Raw genomic sequence first — 27,729 nt, 5'->3', positions numbered from 1 at the left:
CCTTTCCCATCCCGTTCCCCTCCCCTACCCCCACCCCAAGAATGTGTTTTAATTGGCGAACTGAAGCACTTGACAAACACTTAATGTTTCACTAAACAATTCTCTAATTATACATTGTACTTAAGAGGATTTACAGTGGAAATACTGATAGTGACTGGGAGCTGGATATCTTAATGATGTATGGAGCTGAAACTTGCTATGCATTCTGTCTGGATAATGTCTGTTTACGTTTCTTAACAAACTGTAGTTGCATAGATATTCAGAGGCGTTTAAACCCTATTATTCTGGCCGGATAGCTTGTTTTTGAGGAAACTTCTAGGTAAGTCCATGGTGACAAATGCATTTGGAAAAACACCCAAGCTTAACATATGACTACATTATTTGAAGAAACCTGCCAAATATTGCTTGCCCACCATTATACCTTAATTGTCTGTACCTTTCCTGAATAGAAGAGTGCTACAAATTTATCAGAACTCCTGCTAAGAATATGGAAATAACTTCAATGCGTGTAAAACCTTGCAGAACAGCCAAAATCCCTGTTTACAATAGTGCAGAGATCTATTAAAAAAATTAGCTCGTGTATATTTTGAATAACTTCTGTTTAAAATCTAAGATAAGCACATGTCTGAAAACTAAGCACACATAAGTGTTTGTGGGTTCAGTCCTTACATGGTCTGTTGGATGTCCTTGTGTTCTGGTGATTTAGTCAGCAATAGGATAGAGATCAGCTACGTAGGATGCCAGTTTATTTCTGAATGTTCTGTTTTCTGTTGGTTCAGGTAATAAAAAATTAAAGTAGCTGACATTGTTATATTTAGTATGCACAGACTGCCATATGGCATGTGAGAATAACTCGAAGACAGGTGTTCTAATTTTGAATGTCTGTTGTGTCACAGGAACAACTGAGCGCAGTGCAGACAAAGCTGGATGAAGAGGAAAGCAAGAATATAAAACTTCAGCAGCATATTAATAAGCTAGAGCATCATTCTGCACAAATACAGGAGGTAAGAGAATAGTATAACGCGGGGGTTATGCGAGTGTATGTGCACGTGTGTATGTACATGTGTGTGTAACATCCATATATATGACAGGCTGATATCTATCACACTTGAACTACTGTGTCTTTTAGTGAGGTCTTGAAGTGTTACTTGCATTTTATTTTGGAAAATTTTCTAGAATCACAGACCATGGGCTGTGCAGAAAGACAGGGATAAAGTTTAAAATATAGGGTGCAATTTTGAGCTTGCTTTTAAATCGGAACATAAGCAAATAGACACTCAAGATATCTGTGCTTATTTTTGGCCAATTTCACGATTTCTCAAAAAACATCAGTAGTTACCAAAAATTGTGAAAACTTTGGAAAGCTAAACATGCTGCTTGTCTTAGTTGTAACTCAAGTGTCATTACTATATAAAATACTTACAAGTCTTTCTTAATTAGTTGTTTTGATTTTAACGTAGAAAAAGAAGAATAAGGCTTGAACTCTTCTTGTAGCAGCTCTGTTTCAGATATTTCAGTTCTGGAGCAGCACTCAACTCCCAAGCTGTGGATCGCTTTTAAATGAGCGCTTTTTCTGCTTAGATAACTACACTTCTTCAGTTATATTGAAATAATCTTTCTTGGACTTGTATGGATTTCAGATTCATGAAACTACCTCAAGTTTACAGGAAAATGCATCTTCTATATATAATCAGCTAAAGAAATACTTTAACACATTATTATTGTTACAGGTCTGACTTAGCCATTCCTATGTTGACTTCCATTCAAAAATTTTACTTCTCTTCTCTTAAGCTTTTTTCATCAGAAAGAAATGACTGGAGTAAAGAGCGCCAGGAGCTCCTTGAACAGATAAAGTTGCTTGAAAAGCAATTTCAAGACGCTCAAAGCAAGACTGATAGTAAGTCAATGTAACACAGAAATTCTGTGTGAAGTTTTGAGGAAACTTAATGTTTTGCATTAAAAATGGTACATGTTGAGTAGCTGTCTTGGTTTAAGATGATAAATGTCTTAGAGGTTTCATTTAAAGAAAAATAGAAATGTGTAATACTGTTAGAACAGCCTTTTCTCTGCCTGCTCTTGCACAGTATAAAATACTGATAACTTTTCTTTGACTGTGAATGTGAAGGAGTAGAGAATATGTATTTAAAGAGAAAACATTAATTAAAATAAAGGGAAGATCCATTATCAGTCTATGGAAATGCAAAAATTTCCAATATCCTCTAGAATCTTTTTGATTCTGTCTAAACTCTTTATTTCAAAGTCTACATTTCATTGACCTCTTCCTTTTATAAATCCCTTTTGTTTGATTTCCAAGGTTAAGTCCGCTGAAAATGCGTAAAGTTTTGTGAGACTTTCACGTGAGATTTCCTTTTCTTGTATCTAGCGTAGCTTTCCAAATAAAATGTAAAATATTTGTTTGATTTCTTTCAACAGTATTAACAAGCGAAGTCCATGACTTGCGCATTGTCCTGCAGTCTGCAGATAAGGAGCTGTCTGCTGTAAAACTGGAGTATGGCACTTTTAGGGAAAAGCAAGAGAAGGAAATGAGTCAGCTTTCTGGTAGACATATGGATGTACAGTTCCAGCTGGATAGCGTTAGGTATGTTGGCAGCCGGGTGAAATATCGTAATCTCCTTCTGAATGCATCCAGTGGTTTAGTTCTTTTCTGTATGCGACTTTGCACTTTACCATCTTTTTTTTTAAGTTATTATTTTATGCTTATGTCCTTATTTCTTGCTCAAGTCCTTTTCTGCTTCGTTCCGATCCTTAGTGAAACATGGTGAAATTAGCAGAAAAATACTAAAATAAGGCTTGCTTAATTTCAATATTGGTTTGCTATATCACTTTTCCATTAAAAAGGATATACCTATAAGCTTTTTGATCTTTATAAGCCAAATAAAGTGGCTAAAGAGGCATGAATTTTTTTTTCCAATTTCATCCTAAAAACAGCTACTACTGTTCAGGCTGTTCACAAGAAACAGGTGACATAATGTTGCTGATCTGAAAATACAAGTAGAAAGAAATCACAAAAATAAACCTGAAACTTGGCAATTGAAGCCTGAAAAGGTCACTGCATTGTGTATGATAATTGACAAATATTATTAGGAATCGGAGATCAGTGATGTTTTTAATCATTAGTGCACCTAAGTTAACAGTGATTTTTGTCTGGAAAGCCTAACTCTGTTATTGCACTGTAGTCGTGTTTTAGCTGAAGTAGTCTTTTGAATGATGCGTTGTAAGACTGGGAACCTGGAATAGAAACTCAGTGTTGTGATGTCTCCAACGTCTTATGTATTAGCCAAAGTACTGATTTTTTGGAGGCTATGTGGTAAATATTCTTACTGTGGGCTTTCTATTAATAACATGATTCATAACACTTGTCTAGCAGCTCTTTTATCCCTCTTAGCTTTCCCCTTTTGTGAAAGATCAAATAAAATAAGTTTTCAGGGCAACAGTTTAAAGAGGGATACCCCATACTTGCCCAGAATGTGGAAAGATTTTTATATGAGGCAGATAACCCAAATATCAATTAAACAGATAGTCTAGGTACCAAGGATCATTCTGATAGTTATGGTGGGTTTTTTGTAGAGCGACTGTTTTTTGTTTTAATAATAAATAACAGAAGGCAGTGCACCGTGATCAAGACAGTGACTAAAATTTCTACATGTATAGAATTTGGCAAGAAGTATATTATTTCTAAGTGCCAAAAAGAGTTCTCTGTCTTCTCTGCCAGTGCCTTTTAAAATTCTTGTCCGCTTCAAAAATTTGAGGGTTCTGATTAAAAATGTTATCCCTTGTGTCACAGTAACTTTTTTCTAAAATAAGACTATACTCTGTAGATTATCTCAAGCTTGTAAAATGTAATTGGTTAGGGCATTTTTATAATGGAACAAACTCTTATCTCTTAATGTTGTGTTTTTTTCTTTTTTAATAAAGGCTAGAACATGAACAGATTCTTGAAGAAAAAGCAAACCTGCAGGATGACTATGACAATTTGCAGGAAGTAACGAAGTTTGAAATGGATCAACTGAAGCAACAGCTCAAGGATAGAAAGCAAGAAGCTGAAGCAATGAAAACTGAGCTTTGTGTAAGACAATTAAGGCTTCTAAAAGACTTTATTTTGTATTTTCTCATGAAGCCAGATTATTTAATTCCTGTTATTAAATCACTCATAAAAGGTTCCACAGGAATAATAGTTTTCCTAATGGTCTCATCTGGAAGATGCATCCAGATTTTTTTTTTCCCTCCTCTCCAATTTAGTGCAAGATTTTTTGCAACCACAGACTAGAAGAAATATCCAATGGCATGATGAAGTAGTAATTTCTTTAGCTGAAGAAATTGCTCTGGGAATTTTGAGGGAGATGGATTAATTAGTAAAGGAATAAGAAACTACTTTGGAAAAGAACCCTGACATCCCATTGCTGGCTATCTTTGATCTCGGTGCTAGCTAAGACTAGCATATTTATACTATCTCTGAAAAATCTGTAAGGAACCACTTTGTATAGTGGTAGTAATCTTATTAAAATGATCTGTGCCTTTTGGTATTGGATCACTGTCCTGCAATTTAGTTGATGCTGTCCTTGAAAACCTGTCAGACTGCAGTGACTGCAAAACAGCAATAAGGTTGCTCAAGGGCTTTTGCAAATGATTTTGCCTGCTTTTCTGCAGTGTTCACTGTTTGCCTGCTCAGCGAGTTTGCTGCTCTTTTAGTGTTTAAAGGAACACTGACAGATTGAAAATAATGTTTTTAGAGTCCTCATAGTCTAACACTTTAAATTGCTTGTTAAAATTTGAAAAATCTTCCCCCCCCCCCCAATTAATATAGTTGTTTTGAAAATTCAGATTGCTCCCTGAAAAGCCCTCGTAATTGAGGCACAATTTAGCCGTAGGGCGCTGTTATCAACGGTAGCTGAACGGGCTGTTTTCTTAATATAAACAAGAGTTTGCAGTATATTTTTGAACTTATCCATGACAAAATTAAAGATCTTTGTTTTCATTTAAGTTTTTTTTTCCTGTTTCAGTCATGTTAGGAGGAGTTTTAATTTTTATTTTGGTTTAAATTATTCTAAAAGCCTTATATTGTAACTTTCCTATTCAAGTTCTCTCAGTAATCTTCACCTAGAATTGTTATAGCAACACATGTTTTCATATTCTAGAACCTCTTGAAACTCTTGGAAACAGAAAAAGAACATAATCAAAAACTAACATTACAACTACAAGAAGACAAAGAAAACAATTCAAAGTGAGTTTTGATTATGCGTGGGGTTTATTTCCACCCGGCTTCTATGGTTTTGTTCTATGCTAGACTTTTATATAGCAAGGGCCCCTTCTGGTAGATGTGTTTTTCCCCAGTTCTGGAGAAACAATGCCACGTTTTTATGTATTCAATTAACATTACAAATGTAGTACTTCATGTCAAAGGTAAATTTCCAACACTGATAGCAGGGTATCACTTGTAATTGAACTATTAGTCTTTTATATGGTACTAAGAAGCTGGTAGCTAAAGAACTCTTCAAAATTAAAAGTAACTAAGAATAAACTAATATGGCTTGACCCTTGTTAAAGCTCTCTTACATTCTGATTACATTTCTCACAATAAACATTATCTTTTCCAGAGAGCTCTTGAAAGTACTTGAAAAAGCACAGGTGGAGAAACCATCCTCTGAAATGATGACACGGTGTGAGCAGCAGGTACAACAGCTGAGTTGAATGACTCTAAATCATATGATTATGCATTTCTGTGTGCATTAATAGCATTCTTATTGGTGAACTGACGGTTCTGTAGATTAGCAGTAAAATAAATGTAGAATTCGTGAGTTTCAGATTACTTTTTACTACTTTTTTTTCTGGTTAGGGAAGCAACTTAGTTTCTTCCATTTATTTCATAGCTTTGTGCTTATATAGAACATATTTCATAATTAAGGTTGTCTTTCACAACTAATACTTCTTTGCTTCTGCAGGAAGCAAAGCTGCAGAAATTGGAACAGAAGCTGGCTGCTGCTGAAGAGATTATTGCTTCTTTGAAGAAGACAAATGATGCAGATAAGGTTTGGGTGTATTTCTGTTACCGATATCCAGGTTTTGCAGGTAACCGCATGCTCTGAAGCGCAGTTGAAAGCCCAGAGCCTTTCTGTGACGCTTGGTAATTCTGTGATTCTAGGCAAGTCTGGCTGTGTATCTAGGTAAAATAAATTCTACCTTTTACTGGCATGGAGTTTGCAGGATGGGAGAAACCTGATATACATTTAGAGAAAGCACAAGAAGATAACTGGAGAAAGAAGAGAAGAGGAAGGGGGTCGGGGGGGAAAGGACAGCACAGGGTTAAGTTGTCTGTTGGTCAAAACATCCAGCAGAGAATTGATGCGTAATTCCCCTGCTGATTAACACGACCTTCCTGTCAGCGTTATAATAGGCTAATAGAAAAGATAAGGCATGGTGAGAACTTGACTTGATTATGGGTAACTTATCAATAAAATCAAAACGTTTTACATGCAAAGATTGCTCCAGGTTTTTGAAAGCTTAAATAACAAAAGTTTCCATAGCACAACCATTTATGCTATATGTAAAATAGGTGTAAGAAATCACATAGTGTGTTCATTGATCAACGTGATGCATTGTTACAAATGTTGCTTTTTCTGCACTAAAAACAAATCTGACACGCAGAGTCAGAAGAATCTGGTACTGTCAGCGCAGTGGTGTTTCTGAATGTACCTTTTTCCCTTACAAATCTGAGCTTAACCTATAGCAATTCTAATCTCCTATTAGAAACGCATCACAGCCCAAGTCTAAAGCTTTTGTACGGGGGGTTAGTCTTCTCTTACAAATAGCACAGCATCTTATTTAATTCTTTAAATAAGTGCTTAGGACAAAAACTCCTGATATAATGGCCTGTTACTCCTTTACATGTTTCCTGTTACTCCTTTACATGTGCATATTGAGGCCTCATTTTCAAATATCTGTTTGAAATTTGGAATTGACAAATTATACACCAAACCAAGTCTATTAATAAATAAATTTTAAAAAATCAGGACTAACTTCTTTTCTTATGTTGCAGGAAGTTGTAACTGACTTGATGAGACAGATCCAGGAGCTGAGGTCTTCAATTAATCATAAAACTGAGTCCATAGATGGGCTGACAAGAGAGCTGGAGGACATAAATGTATGTTCTGTCATTTTGAAGGACATGGTGTAGTTTTTCAAAAATGGAAGGCAATGACATGTCTTATCATGGGTCTCAAACAGCATAACTTGCTGTAGTGTTATGGAAGGAAACTTCTTTGTTTTGACATGTTGAAATCTTCTGAACATTTTACGCCTAAGGCTGTCTTGAAAACCGAACTCTTTCCACGTGGTGGGTAAAGAGCAGTGTCTCTGAAGGGACCTATTCACATCCTGTAAGCTACACTTGGCTGACAGTCACGTTTAGATTTTCTGGGAAATTGGTGATTTAAGACATTGGCAATTGAAGCTGAACTCAGTAAATTCACTTTTGAATCAGTTCAGAATCACTTTATGTGAACTGTAACTGAGAAATAACTGTTAGGTTTTATATCTGTAAACATAAGCATAAAGAATTAGAACTGCAGATGTGAATAACCTATGTATAAGTAGGATGCATTTTCTTAAAATAGATCTTATTTGCAAGCTGATAGAGCAACCAATGGAATGTTTTAGATGCTATATATGTGTGAACTATGAATCCAAAAGATCCTAAGGACAAGGTGTTTCTGAGGCTAATTTCTACATAGCTCTTTTATTGATAATGAATTATTGTAGTGGTTAATGTGTATTAAATTATTGTTTTTCTTTAGTTCTGACAAATTTGTAATGGCCCACAGTTTGTAGAATTGAGCAAGTATGACATTTCACTCTAATTTTAGTGTCACTGATGCAGATGAGTTTTTAAACGTGAGGTTTATAGTTGTCATAAGACTTGATACACATTTATATTGCATTTGGCAACTTTCTTTTGATAACATGTTTTCATTCCTATTCTAAGATTTAATTTAATCTTTTTCTTAGTGTAAGTATAATTCTGTTTTGGCTGCGAAAGAAGAAAGCAAAGGAATCATAGAGGATCAGGAAAAGAAGATTGAAGAACTGATGGAAGCTTTGGAGAGAAAACAAATAGCAGATAACATAGAGGTAAAACGATTGATGTCAGTGTATTGTGATCATCTGTTTAACAGAGGAATTAGATGTGTTTTTTCTTAAAATGCTAGTATAAAACTTAGCCTCATTTTGGTTCAAACTATAACTGGTTAGGATGCTCTGAAAGGAATTTTTAATGAACTACCTGACAAATTCTGTTAAATTATCACGTTATTCGATATAAATATTATATAAACTACTTTATAAAAACCTATGCTAAAAGCCTGTTTTAATTCTTGTTAAGGTAACTGAGGAGACATCAGCTGAATTTAACAGCAGCATTAGATGATACAGCTGAGAAACTAAAATAGGTAGAAGAATATATTATGTTTAACGTTATCTCTTCCCTCACTGCTACTGTATTTGATAGTGTGTTTTCTTTACCCATAATTTTAACCAAAAGCTCCACCTGCTGGAAACAGTTTTAGGGAGCACAGCTGACTCAACTACAATTTTGCTTTTATAGTTGTCATTTTTATTTTGGTCTTTCCTCTTATTGCCCTTCCCATTATTTTCGAAAATATGTCCTTTAGTCAAAACGACTGCCCTGTCCTTATGACTAATTTCAGGTTCTACAAGGTAATCAGTCGTGTTACATGTGCTTAGTCCAATCGGATAGCAATTATGATGTCCTCCAGAGGAGTGTGTGCTTCTCAAACACCACCTTTAAATACATTTCCATTTTGCTTAAAGAACAGACTGACTTCACTTATAACCATACCTAAATTTGACATTATGGAATCCAAGGCTGAATTTCCTGTGGAATGAATTGTTTTCTTGTTTTGGGGTTTTTAGCAGAAGTAAGTGACCTCTTACTGTGGTGTTATCCTTGGGTACATCTGGCTTCTGATGAAATTATAGGGTCTCCCCTTCTTTTGAGTTTGTTCGTCAGTTACTAATTTCCTTCATACCTTTTTGACTGGATGAGAAGATCCTTTTGGAACTAATCCAAGGTGGTATTTACGACGCCAAGTACTAGGTTAACATACCTCATGGAGTTATGATGCCGTGTCAGATCGGGGATTGGAGTCTAGATGCTAGAATAAATCCAGATGTATCTAGCAGTGCATTAAAAAAGTTGTAGAAATCACTAATTCAATGTAGATTAAAATCTAGACCTTCCTTTCTAGCTTTTTATTTTTAAAATTGTATTGCTTTTTTTAGTATACGCTATACTTGAAAACAGTGGTTGATTCTAAGCATATCTCACAAGTATGTAACTGTAATTATATTGTAAGAAAGTTCTCATTTTTATTCTGCAGCCAAGACAATGTATTTGGGAAGATTTGCCAAGATAAGTTTATAGAGGAATTCTTGCCACATTTCAGGAAGAAAAAGTGAAGGGAAAAGGGAGATGCTTGTAGTTAGCAGTCTCTAGCAGCAATGACAACAACATCTTAAAACAACTGCTTTATAGTTATAACTCTTAGTTTAATGTTTCTTTCCTTACTCATCTATCGACTTAAAACAGAGAGACCTCCTGTGTGAAGATTTGCATCATACCACTGAGCAGCTGATGAGGCTGACGGAGGCCTCCAAGAAACATATTGCATTGCTTCAATGTGCACAGGAAGACATAACAAAGAAAGAAGCTCTAATCCAGGAACTGAGGGAACAGGTAGAACGAGAAATTCTTCTGATAATTAGCTCTTTGGGAGCAGTTGTGGCTATTAATAGCTTGTGGAAATGGTAGGGGATTACTTGTAATTTTAGAGCATCTTATATGCAGTATTCTTGGTGAACAGTGCTTCTTGGTGTAAAAGCACAGCAGTAGTTCAAAGGATTTTGAACAAAGGCTAGATGACCTTTAAATACTTTGAAAAAGGTGTCTAGAGCTGGCAAAAATGTTAACTCTGAAAGCAGAGCAGAATTTTCAGTACCCAGAATGACAGAATAACCTGCAGTGTAAGCAGTGTAAATGAAGGGGTTACTTTTTCCTCTCCTTACACTTGTCAAGAAACAGTATCGTTATGTAATGGAGATAATTACTGAGCCCTGTAGAGGATGCCATCTGGGTGTGATTTGGAGCTTTTGGAGACCAAAGAGCTATGTTAAGCTTTTTCTGAACTTTAATAGTCCTAACTGTCATAGTGCTAACTAATATATCTTATCTGTATTGACAAAAACTCTAATAAGGATGAGTTATTTTGGAAAGAAGGGTTCATTAGATCATGCTAGCATGTCTTCTTTCAGGAAATTAAACCTATATCAGTAAAATCTTTTTTTTTTGGGGGGGGGGGGGAGGGAGGGGTATCAAAATCATGTTTTGACCAGAAAGGTTTGCCATCAAAGGTCTTATTATTTCATCTCTGTTAGCAGCCCCTTTGAACTGTACAGTAAGCATTCCCAAGGCGAAAAAAAAAATAGAATGCCAGCAAGAAAAAAATTCAATTAGCTACTGGTATGAGATATCAATGTTGATACCAGTATTGATATTGGGATAGATAGATAGAGGTGTGTGTGTGTGTTTAAACATATAGTGTATATATGCTTTTAAATGCAACTGCTGAGTGATTAACAATTTTATTGGGTAAATATAGGAAACAACCATGAAAGTGAAGTCTAAAATATTTTTAAATAATCTATGGGGTGTATTTGGATAGTATGCTCAAAATAGAGATCGGGCTACTCTTTTAACATTTTTTTTAGTATTATGAGCTAATCTAATTGGAATTTCTAATAGTTGGAGAAAAAGACAGAAGAACTGGAGAAAAGGAAGAATGAATATGAACTAAAAATGAAGCAAATAGATTGCTTTGTGGACTCATCTTCAGTAACATTTCCTCAGGTATGGTATTTACTATGAAAACATTTCTCTTAAAGAGTATTAGAGCTTAGCTCATTGGAAAAGTTTAACAGAAACTTAACACTATGGCTTCAGAATGAAAGCAGAACTAAGAACATGTTGAGAACTTTGAAATCCCATTCACCTTGTTTGTAAGTTAAACGTGTTGTTGGTGATTTGTCTACTAGGAATTTATTAACACATGTCCAATTAACTCTTAAAACATGTCACTATGTAACTAATAAATAGGGGAAATAATTCTTTCCTAATAGTTTTATTTTGTTGTTGGTTTTTGATTTTTTTTTTTTTTTTTTAACTTGCTAGTGTCCAAAAACTCCCCCTAATTTTGATGTGAATCTGGCAAAAATATTGGAAACTCATGAGCAAGAAATAGCTGATCGGAGGGCTTCTGCAATTACTCTAGAGCATCTTGTACGTGAACTGAATGAAGAACGAAGAGCTAAAAATGATGAAATTCTAAGACTTAAGGTACTGTAAGTTAAACTCTATAGGCAATTTGTTAAGTTAAATAAATGTGCATTCTGTATTTTGTCTTAACGAGCTCTCCTTAGCGGTCTGAAGTAATGCAGGAAGGCAGTTCTTGGTGGTCTTACCTAGTACGGTAACTAGTCAGCTTTTTGGAAGTGACAGTATCTCCTATCACTTTGTCTCTGGTGATATGCAAGTTTTACATAGATGGTGATAACTTGCATGGGGGTGTCCATATATCTCATTTTCCCAAGGGCTGAGTTGATTACTGTGCACGAATATAAATGGTAATATTACTTTTGCTGGTGAAAAATTACTGTTTTGGCTTCTTCAAAACAAATTTTTAATAAAACCGTAAATAGAAGGGTTGTGCAAGTTGTTGCAAAACAGAACTGTGCTTGTTTTCTTTCAAAGAATTTTATCTTGTCAATTTTGCTTTAAAAATGGATTCCACTGAAAATGAAAATACGAATTATGTTTCTGTCTTCAAATAAAATGTTTCCCATCTGACTCATTTAGGAACAGTTAAATGAATTGGCGAACTTGCATCTGGAAATGCAGATATTAACAGAGAACAACAGGAATTTACAGAGCCAGCTTGTAGAAGCACAGAGACAAAACAAAAGCAGGTAAAAAAAAAAAAAAACCCAGTGCAAGAAAAACTTGTTTTAACTTTAAGCAATTGCATAAGATAAACTGAAATTTATAATTTTTGTTTGACACACAATATTGCATATAACTTATTTATATAATTAAATGAGATTCTCTGCCTTCAATTTACAAGTCAGTAAAACATTTTCACAGACAAAGCTAAGTTTACAAGTTAATAAACACAAAGTTATGCAAGAAATGGACAAAGAATGCAAAATAATTACATGTGCAGCCATTATAATGCATCGTATATTTTCACAATACATGTGCAGTAATGGATTTAGTAGATATGAGATGTCACCATGAAATCAACAGAAGCTTTAATGTAGACTTGAATGCAACCACCTCATGTGTTTAAGGGGAAGGAACAAGCAACTTCTGACAAGATCGCATGCTGCTGTGTACCGCAGATTGGAGATATGCTGAGCTTTGATTTAAACGGTAGTCTGGACTCTGTTTTGGACAGAGAAGATTCAATTTCACAGCCTGCTTTTTTAAATTTTTTTTTATTTTTGTAAAGCATCGCAAATTTTTGCGAAAGAATTGCATAATCTGCTGCTTCATATTTTGAGAAAAAGATGATTGATTGGCAGCAAATACTTCTGTTGATGTTTAAAGATAAATCCCTTTTTAAGGGGCAATTTAGTAAACAGGGACTTGGACAGCAAAATTGATACCTTACTGCTAGGTAGGAGGTGAATCTTTTTTTTTGCCTATTAAATGCTCAAAAATATTTTTCATAACTTTTAGACTATCTCTATTCAGTAAAGTATCAGTGTTAGTTTTAAAACTGGCTTTTTTTTTGTAGGATAATTATTTAAAGTTAGTAGAACATTATTAAACTTACAATGTTAACCATTCCAATTAGAAGATGCTGTAATTGCAGGCGTCTGTGCCGTGCCAGTTTGTCCTTGCATATATATAGGTGTGTGTGTATATATGTATGTATAAATTATACAATAATCTTCAGTTATTGAGTGATTCATTGAGTCTGTGGAAGACAGTCTGTGCAAAAGGCCTGTTTGGTGGGACAGATCAAGTGGGATACTGAATGATACTGTGGTCTCTAGGGCCTTCTGCTTAGTTTGCAGCAGAAATTTTCAAGTGTATGGTGAATTAAGAGTGGGAACTGCAGAAAAACAAGTGGTGGTTACTTATCCCTGGAAAACTGGCTTCTGTGGCTTCATTTTTCATATAGTTTATAGAATAGGTCACTTAGACCCATTTTTTTCACATAAAAGCATTAATTTTATGTTCCTTATTTGCTGGATGCCTAACTTGAGATCCTGGGATATAATTTGCACAGCTCTAAATTCCCAGCAGCTGTTGAAGTTGACAAGAGTTATAGTTGAAGCCTACATTATATTACATGCCCTCTGCAAAATCAGGTTCACCTCTCTCAGGTGGGGATATTCACAACACAGATTCACACCTCACACATTATGGGAACAACTGATAGCAGTAGTGGGTGATTATCCTTTGTGTGGCCCCGTGTTAGAGACCAAGATGATTTGACCATTGGTCTCACACGTGACAAAGTGATAAGATGTGAAGATCTTGGGCTGCTTTGGAGGCCTTAGGTGGATGCTTGAGAATACAAGATGAGGCCAAATGCCTGCTCTCCTTTTGGGCTTTAGTCTTAGCACAGGGAAGAACAGCCATACAGGAAAGGTCAGCCTTCATCTCTGTAATGCTAAGCTGGAGCAGGCTCTGTTCACCTCTGAAGTTGGTACAGGCTGACCAGTACTAGAATTTGAAAGGTTCAAGCAGAATCAGTGATATTATGTTTTGGGATTTTAAAGTTCACGTAACTGTCTACTAAGAATAAGTAAACAGGGTTTGTTGTACTCTTTTCCAAAGATTTACAAGCTGACTGAATTTGGGTGGATTTTGTGGAGGTGAGATGATGTACAGGACTTTGTACAAAACCACTTCTCAAATCTGTCCCCCAAACGTACGGGAGAAGTGGTTAGACTGTTCAAACTGGTATTTAAATAACATTTTAAAAATAAATGAAAAAAGACCATCCCACACGTTCAACCTGAGGCAGCATATACTAGGTATGGAAAATATCACCCTAGCTGGGTAGGTTGACAGAGACTTTTAAGATACCTAAAATACCAACCTTTTATAATTGCATCATATTAGAATAATTATAAATCAATGTAGCTCTTCCCTGAAGGCCAGCTCTGTTGCTTGCTTCTACCTGCAGTGATGTTTATTAAAAATTAACAAAATAATTTCCAAGTCTTCTGAATACAAGAATATTTTTTTTAGCCTCTTAACTTGATGAGACCGCTGAGCAAAGATCTCATAGGAGGGAGTTGCTTTCTGCAGTCTATATGCAAGTGAACACAGTCAACTAATAAAGCATTTACCTCAGTCCTGAAGTTATCTAAGACATAGCTGCATGTTTTTTTTCAATCAATCCTTTCACTAAAACATTAATTTCTCTATACTTATGCTCTATCAAAGGAAAATATGGTACTTCTGGAGTATTGAAACCCTTCCAGAGTTATTTTTTATGATGTTCAGTATTCTGAATCTTACTATGCATCGAGACAGTTGCATGCATTACAAGTTTAAACTGGAGAAGCTGTCACTTTTATGACTAGTTTCTTATGTATGGGCAAAACTTTCCTCATGTTCTTCCATTTCCTAGTGATCAAAAATATCCTGATGTTCAACTCCTCAAAGAGAAGGAGATTGCTGAAGAACGCCTGGCTAAGGTATGTCACTGCTCACGTACTACTCAATTTTTGTTTCCTTTTGGGGGAAGTATTATTCATCATGTTTTTGTCTGTTTTGTGTCGATGAAACAAGCACTGGTTTCTAGTGAATAGATACAGAGCTCTTACGGTTTCTGCCTTGGTCTAACTCTGCTGACCTGAGTATCAACTTTACCGAACAATAAGCAAAATGAGATTCAGATCAGTAGATCTGATCTGTCACCGACGGGTTGGAAAGCAAAGATTGTCACTTGCTAGTATCAAGACTTCTGCCAAAAGGAGGTTAATGTTGTGGTTTCATGGATCTCCCAGACAGAAGAACGACCTGGTTAAAGCTCCTCTGGCTGGCTGTTTGTTTATGGGCAGAGACATTGATGTGGGTCATCTGTGCCAGCACGAAACAGAAATATGTGCGTGTAACAAGGAGATTAACTTACAGTGGATGTTAGGCTTGTGAGCTATTGGGTAATAGGGTTATTTTGGTAATATCTGAAATTAAGATACTTGGCATGAAGTAAGGGACAAATCATTTTAAGGCTATGTATCTATTTTAAATGTTAATGTAACTTATATTTTGACCTTTTACAGAATAAAGCAATGGAGGAGATGCTGAAAATCAAAGCAGAGTAAGTTTAAAATTTCTCATTGAATTAGAGACTTGTATTAAACTCATTAACACCAAAAAGATGTATTTAAGTAATCAGAATTCAATATCTGAATTTATAAGAGACAGTTTGGAAATAATGTTTATACTTTCCAAAGAAACATCCTGTTTTTACCATTTTTCATCAGTAGGTGGTAGTAGTGCCTATTACTAAATTTGCTGCAAGAGTAGTAGGTTGAGGAAAATACTCTGAAATAGCTGAAACTATTGAAAAGCTTAGCTTGGAAGGGACTTTGGGATTGTGTAGAATGATCTACAGCATGAGGCTTTGAATTCTTTTATATATAGTGACTATTTAGGATGTTCCTTTTCTAATTGAATAGAAATACTGTTCTTTCTTTCAAGTGTAAAATATTTTATTATTATTAATCACGATTATATTATTTAATTATTCTTAGCAGTAGTAACTTAAAATCTAATTCTTTGCTTTTTATGCTATTTGCTCTTTGTTTTTTTTTTTTCATTCCAGTTCAAATAACGAAAATTATTTATTATTAGAGTATCAGGGTATCCTTAGATAGTATTTGGGCTACTGTGCAAAAAGTCCTAGAAATTCAAGTGTTCTGCACATTGGATGGATAGTAGCCAAGAAATAGTATAATGAGTACATAAAAACTAGTTTGAAAATGTTGTTCCTGTTGTTCTTACCCTAATCTGTATTGCTTCAAAGATTCATCTAATGGCTGAATTCCCTAATATTTGGGCTATTTACATGTAATAGCATGCTTTCTATGTAAAGAAGAAGGATCCTTTCAAGGATGACAATTTTTTAAATAAATGTGGTCATTTCAAAAGGATTTCATATTAAACTTGCCAGGAGTTCTAATCCTGATTAGGGCTTACTTTGTTATTAATGCATTGTATTTTCATATCTGGTCATGCTGACATGTGTTCATGTCTGGTGTTTAAAAATATACATTCCTTATGGAATATTACAATGTCTCACATGAACAAATAATGTGCAGAGAGGGTGTGTTTTGTCAACAAGGAAATATCTTAAATAAGTAGCAAATGAATATTCATTATTTCCTACAATTGGTTTTAAACCGCAGGCTTTAAAGAAATAAAAATGAGGACGAAAATATTGTAATTTATGCCATACATAAGAATAGACAAACTTATTAAAGTTCATACTACCAGCAGAAATGCTGCTCAATTTGATGACACAGTTGAATATTCTGTGAGCCTGATAGGATTAAACCATTTTCAGCAGACGTGGCATTTTTTCAAAGTGGTGGTCCTTGTCCTGTCCTCAGGCCAAACAAGCTCAGGCCCCTCTCTGAGCTATTCAAAGACATTTCTCAGCAAAAATGCTATTAGGGAAAAGCCATATATAAACCAGCAGTCAAAACTGTCGGGGGGAGGGGACTTTGTAAAAGCAGCGGAGAACTCTAAGGATCTCTTTAGGCTAAGTCTCTATTTCCCATTTCGTGAGTGGGAGTTGGATGGCCCCGGTTGGAAACGGCATACTTCCCAGAAGAGGAGCAGCTCCTGAACGCTGGCTAGTTACAGGTAGCAAATGTAAGAGCTAGGAAGCAGTGCAGTATGTAAGTTTTTCTTCTGTTAGCACTGGATTCTACGGGAAATAAATTGTATCAAAAAGACTTTTTTTTTTAAGAGTCTGCCTCGATGTCCAAGGCCGACATAATTCAGTTGTATGCCTTTTGTTTTATGTTTTTGAATATTTTGTGCTGCTTTTATATCGTCAGGTTGGAAGAGATGAAAAACACCCTCAAAATCAAAGAGAATACCTGTCTTGAAATGACTCTGGAGATAGAACGAACAAGAGCTTTGGAGCTGAAAGCGTTTCATGAAAAAGAAGAACTTAGATCAAAACTGGAGGAAACATATGAAGAGAGAGACAGAACTGGAAAGGTTATGAATGTGTATTTTTTTTTAATTGTTAACAGTAGAATCATATTCAGTGGAGGTAGAGCTGTTGCTAGTTGGTTGATATTGTGAAATAATTAGCAGTCAAAGACTGACTTGGAAAATGTTTTGTCTTACTGTTTAGTTACGTTTACAATGGTATTTTCTGGTGTTCTGGTAAAACACTAGTGGAATTTTGGGTACAGAAATCACTGCTGCAATTCATAATAAAAATCAAGCAATGCATTTATCCTTTGGAGAGATCTAATTTAGTACCCAAGAAGGCCAGTGACAAATACATATTGCCTGGATGAACCAACTCTTAAGTCATATATTACAACAAATTTAGATGGTAGTGTTAATCAGTTCAGAATAAACTATTTCCTTCCAGAAGGAGAAGGGAGGGTTAAAGTCGAGATATTCATAATATATTTATTAATTACAGGAAATGAACTTGCTGAGGAAGCAAGTGGAATCTCTTGCTGAGGAGAATGGGAAATTGTTAGGTCATCAAAATGTAAACCAGAAGATTCAGTATCTTGTGAAACTGAAGAAAGATTATGCTAAACTTACTGAGGTAGGTTTCAAAGAGTAGAATTCAGATTAAATAACAGTAGAAGCAAACTAAGCTTTGATAATGGAAACTAGAATTATTCTTCTAAGTTATTGATGCCTCTGATTATATGCAACGGCATGGTTCATGGCTGGTCTGCCTCCTCACAGACATTTAAACAATAATCACACCACTCCATTTCCTCTAGTATATAGCGTATCAAACATTTGAGCAAGTGTAGATATCGCTTATTTTGAAATTTGAAAGAAATGAGTACAGCTTCCTTAATACCCATGTATTTCTAAATACTTTTTTTTTGTTTTACAGGAAACTGAAAAACTACGTGTTGAAAATGCTTTTTTGAAAGAAGCAAAAAAATGTGAAGTATGTAGAAGTCATGATCAGCTACAGTGACACAACTAAAATTGCAAAACCACCTTTCTAAAGTATACAGAATAAGAACAAACCAATTGTCAGACTTGGCTTTTGCTGTTAGTCCCAGAATGTTGTCAGCTGTACTCAGAATAATTAAATATTTTAGTTCCTAGATGTTTTGCTGGTAAGAACTTGTAGTGAAGAGTTCTACTTCAGCTAAGCGGGCAGCTTTCATTGATATTTTAGCCCCTTTCTTATTGAAGGGGCCCTATAGTTTTACACAAACTGATTTTTGTATAGGTGCTAGAAGAGACTTCCTCAAAAATTGTCTTGTCAAGGAAAAGCTTTCTTACAGGAGCATCTCTGGATTCTTGTTTCTTTTCCTACCTGAGTTCAGGTTTATGTCTGTTCTGAAATGCTACTTTTTTTCCTCCACTTTAATTGCACTTTTATAAATTCAGCTTCTTTGATTTTCCCTCCCCCCCCCCCCCCCACAAAATTTACAGTGTTTGTACTGGGTAAAAATTAACTTGTCAAAGCTATAAACTCATTAATACTCAAGGGTTGCTTAAACGTAATTTTCATATTGATGTTTGTTCAGTAAAGTAGGAAGGTCATTTTAATAATAGATTTGTAAATAGTACTATAAATACCTTGTGGCATTGTATTTTTCTCTTACTCTAGTTGAAATTAAAATGTTTTGCAAAATCCGTTTTTCCTCCCGCTGTAAATTTACAGCAGACTTCTCTAATAGCATTGTGGAAATCACTTTATAAACATTTTGTAACCGTTTTCTTAGCAAACAAAATATCTTGTAACAGTTCTGAAGATATGCAAAACATTAACAGTGCAGTACAATCTCATTAAGTCACACTGAAGATACAGAGGTTTATTGCAAGTAGCTGAAACTTTTATTATCAGAACACAGACTATTATATAGATCGCTATCAAACACGTGCAGTTGGATTTCAGCGCAGGTGTTGTGTGTGGTGTGTGTGTGGTTGTTTTTTTTTTTTTTTTTTTTTTGTCTCCTTTGGACAATCTTACTCACTGATGGGGCAAAAGGAAGCAAAGCTCTGTGGCAGTTAAAGGGCAGGATACCTCCCAAGTTTGTTCTGTACTTAAACTGGGGGAAAATTTGCTTCTTTCAACAGTCATCTATGGCTTTTAAAGTCACCTCATGCTGCAGACTTGTTTCTACTTTAACTTTCGCCTGAAGGATCGAAGTCCAAAAACGGAGCTTAAATTAAAGACTTCACTTTATAGCCCAATAACGTTGGAAGTTGGAAGAAGTTAGAGGGCTAGTGCAGAGAGCAGGCTGCTGGGGGCCGCCTTGGACCACGCGCCCCTTGTTGCGTCCTGTGGGAGTCTGCAGCCAAAAAAAAAAAAAAGTGCATGATTATTATTTATGTTTTACTGTCCTCCCCTGCAAGACTGCAAGCCTGCTAGGCCCAAGATGTCCCTCCAGGAGCACCATGCCTTTGCCCTCTGCCCCCGGGGTAGCCCCTGCCCTTGCTTTACTCGTGCACCCGCCCCTGCCCAGCGTTATGCTGTTACCTGTTTGCATACTGCATATGTTTTTATATTTATATATATATATATATATATATTTTTTTTTTTTTTTTTTTTAAATAAAGCCTTGGTATACAAAGGAAGACGGCGCGGACGCAGGGCTGGTTTGGCTCTCCCGCCGCCAGAGAGCCCCGTCCCCCCGCGGGGCGGGAGCGGGGCGGCGCTGCGCGGCGCTGCCCGGAAGGCGGCGGCGGCGGCGGCTGCGCGGGGCCGGGGCCCGGACCGGGGCCGGTGCCATGGGGGCGGGCGGCGCGGCGGCGGCGGCGGCGGCGGCGGGGCTGCTGGGGGCGGCGGCGGCGGCGGCGGCGAAGCTGGCGCTGGGCGGCGGCGCCTGGGTAAGGAGGGCGGCGGGGCGCTGAGGCCCGGGCTGCAGCCCGGGAGGTGGCGGCTGCGTTGGCTGCGCGGCCGAAATGGCTGAAACGATGCGCGCGGGCGCCTTTCCTGGCTGGCAGTCCGCAGCGCAGGGCGAAGTAAAAAGCAGCCGGCTGATGCGTAAAGGAAAAAGAGAAAAGTGCTATGGGGCAACGGCTGAAGCTCGGCCCTGAAAGCCCTTTTGCAGCCTCTTTATGCCATTTCTCCGGCAAGGGCTGCGTGTTAGTACGTGTGGATATCGGACGTTTGTTCTCCGCTCTCCCTTCTGCTGCTAGCTCAGTCCTTCTCCATCATTTCCCGCTCAGTCGGATGAGCGGGGGCCGCAGATTTCCACCGTACCCCTCCTGGGTTGTCCTTTTTCTTGAGCGTTCGTAGGCCACGTCTGCTGGTGGCTCTCAGGGTCGCGTTGCTCAAACCTTGCTGCCTTTGAAGCTACATCGGGTTGGTGGCCATTGACCTCAACGAGAAGATACCGTGTCCTTACCTACCGAGGGGAACTACAGCGCAGGCATGGCAAGGGCGTAGGAGCGGGAACGCAGGAGATTTGGGGTGTAAGAGAGCTGCTGAGGTAGCCAGCTTATCGCAAACACGCCCCGCGGAGACTTGCTTAGGCGCAGAGCAGGGGTGGTTGTTCGCAGGGGGGAAATGTAAACTTGGGCTTGCAATCCAGAGGAGAGCCCAGAAAAGAAAATGGATCTGAAAATATCCAGCCCTGTATAAGGGGAAAAAGAAAATGTGTGTGATTTTAGGAATGGTTAAAAGAGCAAAAACCCAGTACTCACCAGTCCCATTAATGCTTTCCACTGTATCCAAGGGGTGATGGGAAGGAGAAACAAACGTGTTAAATCCTGACGTTCTCCCTGACCCCTTCAAAAAAAGACTGCTCTGCGCTGAGAAAGATGCAGTGTGGGATTACTGAAAATGTTGACAACATCTTTTCAGAGTGTGTTGCTCCTTCAGAACTTGCCGAGCTCTTGGCCATTTGTCAATTGTTTGAAGCTATTTGAAGCAAAACGTTTTGTTTCTTTTTTCTAAACAGGTTGGTTCCCCCAATTGCTTCTTTCAGATCCATTTCAGGTGATAGTTATGAACATAATTAATCTTTTTAGTGCTGAAAATACCAGTTTTAAGTAAATGCAGCAACGATCTTTGTAGTAGCTTAAACACTACAGGACCTTACATGTAACGGTTTTGGAGGGCTCACTGTTTTAATCCTGCGTGCTTGCTGCAAAGGCATTTCTACAGAGCAGCCGCAAGGAAACAGAGATTCAAGGTGCTCTGTGTTTGAGAGGGAACTACAGGAATCTAAAAACAAGTGTAAGGGACCAGCAGTCACTCGCACAGGCTGGAAAGCGGCAGCAGAAGTTAAAAGTGTATTAATCCTTCGGAGAGGTGGTGACGTAGGACAGCAGGATGCTTCACGGCCGCACAAAGATAGGTTTCCGAGCCAGGAGGGTGTGATGTGATGGCCCAGCCTGAGAGCAGCCCGACCATGAGGGGTCATTTCACTTGAACAAAAGCTTTCTTCTCCTTTTCTTTCTCCTGTTGCCTGCCAAACTCCATTTAAATTTACTTCTGCCCTTCCAGGAGTGATTCTGGGTTATCTGAAACGTACACTGAAATTAATCTCCTCTTAGGAAAACAATCAGCACAGTAATCCTTGACTCACCAGGCTGGCTCAGCCAAGGGGAGGAATTACACCTCTGTTCTTCCTGGTGGTGCAAGGCCGGAAGATGTGCCTGTCTCCACCTGTGCATGCCATTGGGGTGAGTGCTCCCCGGGCCAGGGTGCCGAGGGGTGCATCCTGGCTCGGAGCAGCCTTCCTCCTGGGCATGTGCCACCTCCCCGCTGCGCTCTGGCCCTTTTCTTGGCTCCCTGTGGAAAGCCGTTTAGCAACGGGTCCGACGTTGCTTCTGGAGACAGGCCTCCGAACTGCAAGCGGAGATGCTGCAGTGATGGGAACCGGCTTTGTTCCACCACAGATCGTCCTGCAGAGGAACCGCGGCCGGACAGGACCTCCGGAGGTCTCTAGCCCAGCCCTTACCCAGCATGGGGCTGCCTGCCCCAGGTTGCTCACTGCTATCTCTGGCCAAGCTTTGAACGTCTCCAAGGGTGAAGGTCTCACCAGCTCTGTTCCAGTGTTTGACCACATTCATTTTTCCTTGTATTTCATCCAAATTTCTGTTGTTCTGAACTGTGCTGGCTGCCCCTTGTCGTATCCCGGCACACCGCTGGGAAGAGTCCGGCTCCATCTTCTCTACACCCTCTGGTGGGTAGTTGAAGTCAGTAATGAGGTCTTCTTTTGTTCAGGCGCTTTTTCTGAACAGTGTGTCTTGGTAGGCTGTTTCTGATCCTGGAAAGGACGTACTGAATGTAGTTAAAACACAGAGGGTGAAACACGGGATAAGGAGCAGCCAGACAGGGAGGCAAATGCCGCTTGCTCCCGTATTACAAGTGTCCCACAGCGGGCTGTAACGTGGCAGCAGACGTCTTCCTCCGAAAAAGGGCAGCACGAGAGCACGTTTGTCGCTCTCCGCAGGAGGAGGAGGCTGCCTCCGGGGAGGCGGCATGTCTCTGAGAAAGGCTTCGCACCCCAGGGCCCTTGACAAGCGGGAATTTGGGAGGAAGGTTTACAGTTGCCCTGGTAAAGTTGGAGGCCTTTGCCACGAGCGGGGTAAAACACGGCTGCGCGCCCCTGCCTGAGCCCTCCCTGGGGGGGATTAGCCCTGGCGAGCTTGCGCAATCCACCGGGGAGGATTTTGCTCTAGGGCTTTTTAACTTTGTTCTTGCTACGTCACCTGCTTGGGAAAATCCTGTGGGCTCCCCTCGCTTACAGATAGTAATTTCTCCTTCTGAGTGAGAACAAAAAAAAGCGTGGTGGCCCCGGTTGTTGGGCGAACTGGCAGAGGGCCACGTGTCGCCGTCCCCACGGGGCAGGTGACACGTCTCAGGTGTGTTTGCTTGCAGGCTCGTACCTACATTTGTATCTGCTCCAAGGCTAATCCCCAATGGGCTTTCGCTGGCGGAGAGAGGTGGCAGACCAAGAAGGCATGACCATTGCAAGCTTTGGCACAGCCTTGCTTTTTCTCACTTTCACGTGCTCACTGCATATTTGCAAGAGTTTGTCTGTCCGTGGTCTCCTCAAATGGGGTTTTCACATCAGGTACCCAATGCCCAGGGACTAGGGCAGTGGCTGCAGCAGCTAAACCTGGGGTGGGGGGGAAGACCTTTTAAGGGAGAGTGCCCTTTTTACAGACTAAAATGCAGCTGGATGCAGATGTAGGGCTCTCTCCACGCAGAGCTCATTGTCAGCGCGAGGGCTGTGTCATATCATCTAAGGGGGACGATTTCTCTTGGGAACATCGTTGTCTTTGAAGACCTTGAATTCAGAGGTGGCTTTGTCGCTGTCAAATGTCCATGGACAACAATTCACAACCCCCCTCCAGCTCCTTTTTTTTCCCAGAGGAACCTGATGTGCCTTTGCTGCAGCCGTAGGGCAGGCCAGGTCACGGGAGGCCAATGACAAGCTGCGTTTTGGGACTGCAGCGATTTCGGGCTGAATTCATGCTGTGTGATGGACAGACCCTGGACCACATACAGTGCCTGCACATGCAGCTTCTGCGTTCTCCATCAGGGCTTTTTCATAAACCTAGAAATAAGTGAATTTCATTTCACTGGATGACAGCTGCAGCAAGTCCTGAGTCCGAGAGCTTTCTGGACTTTGGCTTCTGACATTACAGCTGCTATACGTTGCCCTGGCGCTTTTCCACTTGTAGTCTGAGACTGGAGTCATTGCGGGACATGTCAGAGCCACAGGTCCAGAGGTCCTTTCTTGCCTCTGTTGCCTTCTGTGATTTAATAATATATGCACAACTCATATTCATCATCATTTAATAACATTCGTACTTCAGTTTCAAGCCCATGCCGTTTGGTTTTGCTCCAGGTGCCCGTGAAAGAGTGTGGGTGAGAGAACGGCCAGTGAAAATACGTGGGTTTTTCCCTTTTGTTCTACAGCTGCATGTGCTGCTTCGAGGAGGCTGCTTTGGCTTGGTGTTTGCATGCAATGCGGTCATGTGGACGGTCTTCGCAAAAGCCCTGCGGCTCTCCTCCTCAGCTGCTGCCTCGGTGACAACAACGGCCTCCAATTTCATCTCCTCGGTGAGTAAATTCGTCCCAGAGGTGCTGGAGCCTGCAGAAGTGCAGTGACATGCGAACGGTCCCGCTGGGCGAGACTGGTCCAAGCTCATCTCCCAGCGAGAGCAGGGACATCTGTGGCTGCAAGGGGAGATTTAAGTACCTCTGCGTAGGCAGACGTGAGATAGTTGTGTCAGGTATCACCAGGTCTGACCTCTTTGCGGCAGAGGCTGTAGGTTTGCAGGGCAATGCAGGAAGAGCATTGCTGCCAAGCAGTCTTGTGGTGGCTGCAGTGTTTACTGAGCTTTTCTAATTGCCTGAAATAAAATGGCACGGTGAGAACTGGAGCTAGAAACTTTTCCTTGTGTTGCTTTTACTTTAGCAAAACCTCACTTGTGGCAAGCCAAAGCTACCTTAGCTGGGTGTGAATATTCACTGCGAGAGCATTTTGGACCTGCACATTTTTTATCCTTCCTTTTCACACTGTTATTCTTGTTTCTCCGCTCTGGTAATTCTCAGTCAGTGTGCAGAGTTGTTCAAAACACTTTGAAATCGGTGGGACCTCTTTTTTATTGACTTGAGTAGAGTCTCGGTTCCCCAGAGTTGCTGAGAAGGCAACGAAACAAGCGCACACCTGCCAAAATCCTGTTTTGGGGCCCCAGTGCAGCTGCGCTTCCCAGCCTGGATGCTGGAGGAGGTCTTGCTCAGCGACACTTCGAAGCAGCAGCAGCAGCGTTTCTGTTGGTAGTCCTAGCAGGAGTTTTCTTATGCAGGTTTTTCTTAGCTTGGCTCTCCCAGCAGTATAAATCCTGACATCTCTGAGAAGGAGTTGAGCCATTTGCTGCGGCCAGCCTGCCCCACTGCCTTGCAGTGCCGCGGGCTTTGCGGCAGGCTGGCCCAGCAAAGCTGTGTCCCTTTCTTGTCCTTCAGGCCATCCTGGGCAAGCTGCTCTTTGGGGAGACGTGGACGCTTCTGTGGTGGCTCGGCCTCGCTGTGACGCTGGGCGGCCTCGTGCTGCTGCACACCACTGCACCCCGGGCAGCGTGGCTGCTGCCGGAGAAGAAGGAGAAGTGAGGAGGACAGGAGGGTGCCTGGAGCGACACCAACCCTCATGAGAAGTTAGCTGCTGGACCTGCCTCGCGTCTCCGGAGGGTGCTGACAGGCGATGCTGTCCCGCATGGACATGGAGTGCTTAGCACCGCTGGGCTGATGGCATTGGGTTAAGAGGAAGAGCCAGTCGCACACATTCAGACCCATTACCCTGTTTGCGTGCTTATCTGTTGATTAGCAAAGGCACACACGCTAAATCTTTCCTGGTAGGCGAGCACCAGCGTTTCCAGATGCGTGGTAGTGGTGAGCTCCTACGGTGTGTCATTAATGACTGCTCCGGCCTCTTCTGAGTCAACGTCCTGGAAATGGAGACCAGAGGCTTATCAGCTGCTCCTCCTCTTCACACTCTTTTGCTGTGGAGCTTTCTCAATTTGGGGGTAGAAAATTGAAAGTAAACATGGTGGCTATGGAAGGTGGCTGGGCTTTTCCATAGGAGGAACTGGCCTGAAGTAGAAAAGCAAACAGAAATAGCTGTTGAAGACTTCTGACATACCTATGGTTTCCCTCTCTGCCTCTGGAAATGTCCCTGTGCTCGTCATAAGTTTTCATGGTTTGGGAAGCTGTGGAGCACTTAATTCCTTCAGCCTCCCCAATCAGTCGCATACACTTGCCATCTCCATCTGCTGCCTACACTTCCCGCTTTGCCATTCCTGACATAGTGCTCATTTTGATGTAAGGTTAATAAGGTTAAGGCTTTTTCCTTAAACTTAGCCCAGATGGATTTTTGATCACCATCACTGGTTTCATGTAGGTCAAACTGTGGTTTTGAGGAGAAAAGAAGAGAGTACATGTGAACAGTTAGCAGTTTTCATTAAGGGCGTGCATGTTCAGTGCGAGTTATGTGATAAGAAGGTCTCCACAAGCAGAAAGGGCACAGCAAGACCGTGGCAGGTGGGGGAACCCAAATAATCCCCTGCCTGGCTGCTGCCAGGCCCATCACAGGAGTGCACTCAACCCTGCAAGCAGAGAAGAGCAGCCAGGGCACCCAAATCACCTGTTTGGAGGAGCAACACCGCATCCGGGCACCCCAGAGCTGTCCCAGGGGAGCATCAGCCCTGTGGTGACACCCAGCGTGATGAGGCAACAGGGACAGCTGTCCTGAGCACCGTTTGGACTTGGGGGGGGGGTCCCTGCCTTGCAGTGTAGGACGCATTGTGGGATGCAGGGGAAGAGCATTCGGGGACTGCATGAGGCTTATTATGGGGTGCTTAGGGGAGGAACCAAAGGCAGAGAAAGGGAAGGGTCTAGGTGATTTGGGGAGGAACAAGCAAGAGAAACTAGGGGGATAAGGGGGCAAAAAGGGGACTGGTCGTGTGGAAATGTGGCTGATAGGTGCACGTGTCTGGCCACATGCTGCACTTGGCCAGAGCAGTCTGTCCTGTCTTCTTATTAAATCCCTTTCTAACTATTTTCCTGGGTGAGGATCTCTCTGTTCTGCGTGCGTGAGCGTGAGGGGGTCTGCACCAGCAGCTGGCGTGGGGCCACTGGAGCACCTACATCCAGGTGCCAGCAACTGGGAAGAGCGGGGACCCTGGGCCTGTTGCTGGTGGGCTGGGGATCTCAGCCCAGCTTCTGGAGGATCCACGTATATATATACATATGTGTGTGTCTGCCCATGTTGATGCGTGTGTTCAGCTCTGTATTTAACGTACATAGGCGTTGGCGTGGGTGCCTGCTGGGAATGCACACTCAGCCCTGCTCCTGGGTGGACCTGGGGGCACGGAGGGGTGGCAGTCTTGCCCCACTGGGCTGCCAAGTTCAGCCTCCTTACCGAACAGCATCACTCCCCCTCGCTTGAGCTGGCAATCCTTTTAACTTTTGGTGAACTGGAGTTTCGCAAGAAACATTTTTTTTTCCCCCACATCTGTGGATGATGCTGTTTTCTGTTTGCACAATGTAATTAACCAGCTCGCTGGTACCCACACACGTGCTAAATTTTGGGTTAGGAGTGCTTGTCAGGATGAGATGCATGTCTATACATTACACATTAGGAAATACCATTCCTAAGGTATTGGCTTCTTTCCCCAGCCCTCACATCCTTGTTTTACTTAGAAAGTTTTTAATGGCAATCCTGATTGAGAAACATAATGATGCCTAAAAATGTGTGTATCACGCTGACGTTATATCACTGGTTCTCCCTGAGCTTGCTCTGTGTCTTCTTGCAACGGCAGCAAGTGAATCATGACTGTGGCATGTGCGTAAAAGCTGAGGACGCATTTGGGAGCCTCAGTACCAGAACCTGTGAGGTCTGTCGTGACTGGCAGAGCTGCTCGGT

At 40.5% G+C, this 27,729-nt stretch overlaps 2 protein-coding genes across 2 annotated transcripts in view; both read left to right on the top strand.

Annotated features, from left to right (window-relative positions):
* Window positions 1–18,976, top strand: part of KIF15 (kinesin family member 15) — a 37,034-nt gene extending 18,058 nt beyond the window's left edge. The window contains exons 18-35 of the mRNA XM_068935670.1: window positions 897–1,004; window positions 1,792–1,897; window positions 2,434–2,599; window positions 3,937–4,087; window positions 5,157–5,242; window positions 5,616–5,691; window positions 5,961–6,047; window positions 7,055–7,159; window positions 8,023–8,145; window positions 9,623–9,769; window positions 10,835–10,939; window positions 11,261–11,425; window positions 11,945–12,054; window positions 14,739–14,805; window positions 15,394–15,431; window positions 17,179–17,344; window positions 17,784–17,915; window positions 18,219–18,976. Of these exons, the coding sequence (XP_068791771.1) occupies window positions 897–1,004; window positions 1,792–1,897; window positions 2,434–2,599; window positions 3,937–4,087; window positions 5,157–5,242; window positions 5,616–5,691; window positions 5,961–6,047; window positions 7,055–7,159; window positions 8,023–8,145; window positions 9,623–9,769; window positions 10,835–10,939; window positions 11,261–11,425; window positions 11,945–12,054; window positions 14,739–14,805; window positions 15,394–15,431; window positions 17,179–17,344; window positions 17,784–17,915; window positions 18,219–18,305 (2,025 nt within the window). The 3' untranslated portion in view covers window positions 18,306–18,976. The remainder of the gene's footprint in view (window positions 1–896; window positions 1,005–1,791; window positions 1,898–2,433; window positions 2,600–3,936; window positions 4,088–5,156; window positions 5,243–5,615; window positions 5,692–5,960; window positions 6,048–7,054; window positions 7,160–8,022; window positions 8,146–9,622; window positions 9,770–10,834; window positions 10,940–11,260; window positions 11,426–11,944; window positions 12,055–14,738; window positions 14,806–15,393; window positions 15,432–17,178; window positions 17,345–17,783; window positions 17,916–18,218) is intronic.
* Window positions 18,977–20,074: 1,098 nt separating this feature from the next.
* Window positions 20,075–26,864, top strand: TMEM42 (transmembrane protein 42). The gene is made up of 3 exons (XM_068935669.1): window positions 20,075–20,173; window positions 24,225–24,368; window positions 25,275–26,864. Exons 1-3 carry the CDS (start codon window positions 20,075–20,077, stop codon window positions 25,416–25,418), a joined length of 387 nt encoding a protein of 128 aa, XP_068791770.1. The 3' UTR covers window positions 25,419–26,864.
* The last annotated feature ends 865 nt before the right edge of the window (window positions 26,865–27,729 follow it).

The sequence above is a fragment of the Struthio camelus genome, chromosome 2 (genome assembly GCF_040807025.1).
Source record: "Struthio camelus isolate bStrCam1 chromosome 2, bStrCam1.hap1, whole genome shotgun sequence".
Lineage (NCBI taxonomy): Eukaryota > Metazoa > Chordata > Aves > Struthioniformes > Struthionidae > Struthio > Struthio camelus.
Note: the sequence above shows the minus strand (reverse complement) of the source record. Positions and strands in the feature narration are given on the sequence as shown.

Coding starts and splice junctions, on each gene's coding strand:
- TMEM42 (XM_068935669.1), top strand. CDS start 20,075: ATGGGGGCGGGCGGCGCGGCGGCGGCGGCGGCGGCGGCGGGGCTGCTG. Junction 20,174..24,224: donor CGCTGGGCGGCGGCGCCTGG/GTAAGGAGGGCG, acceptor TTTGTTCTACAG/CTGCATGTGCTGCTTCGAGG. Junction 24,369..25,274: donor CCTCCAATTTCATCTCCTCG/GTGAGTAAATTC, acceptor CTTGTCCTTCAG/GCCATCCTGGGCAAGCTGCT.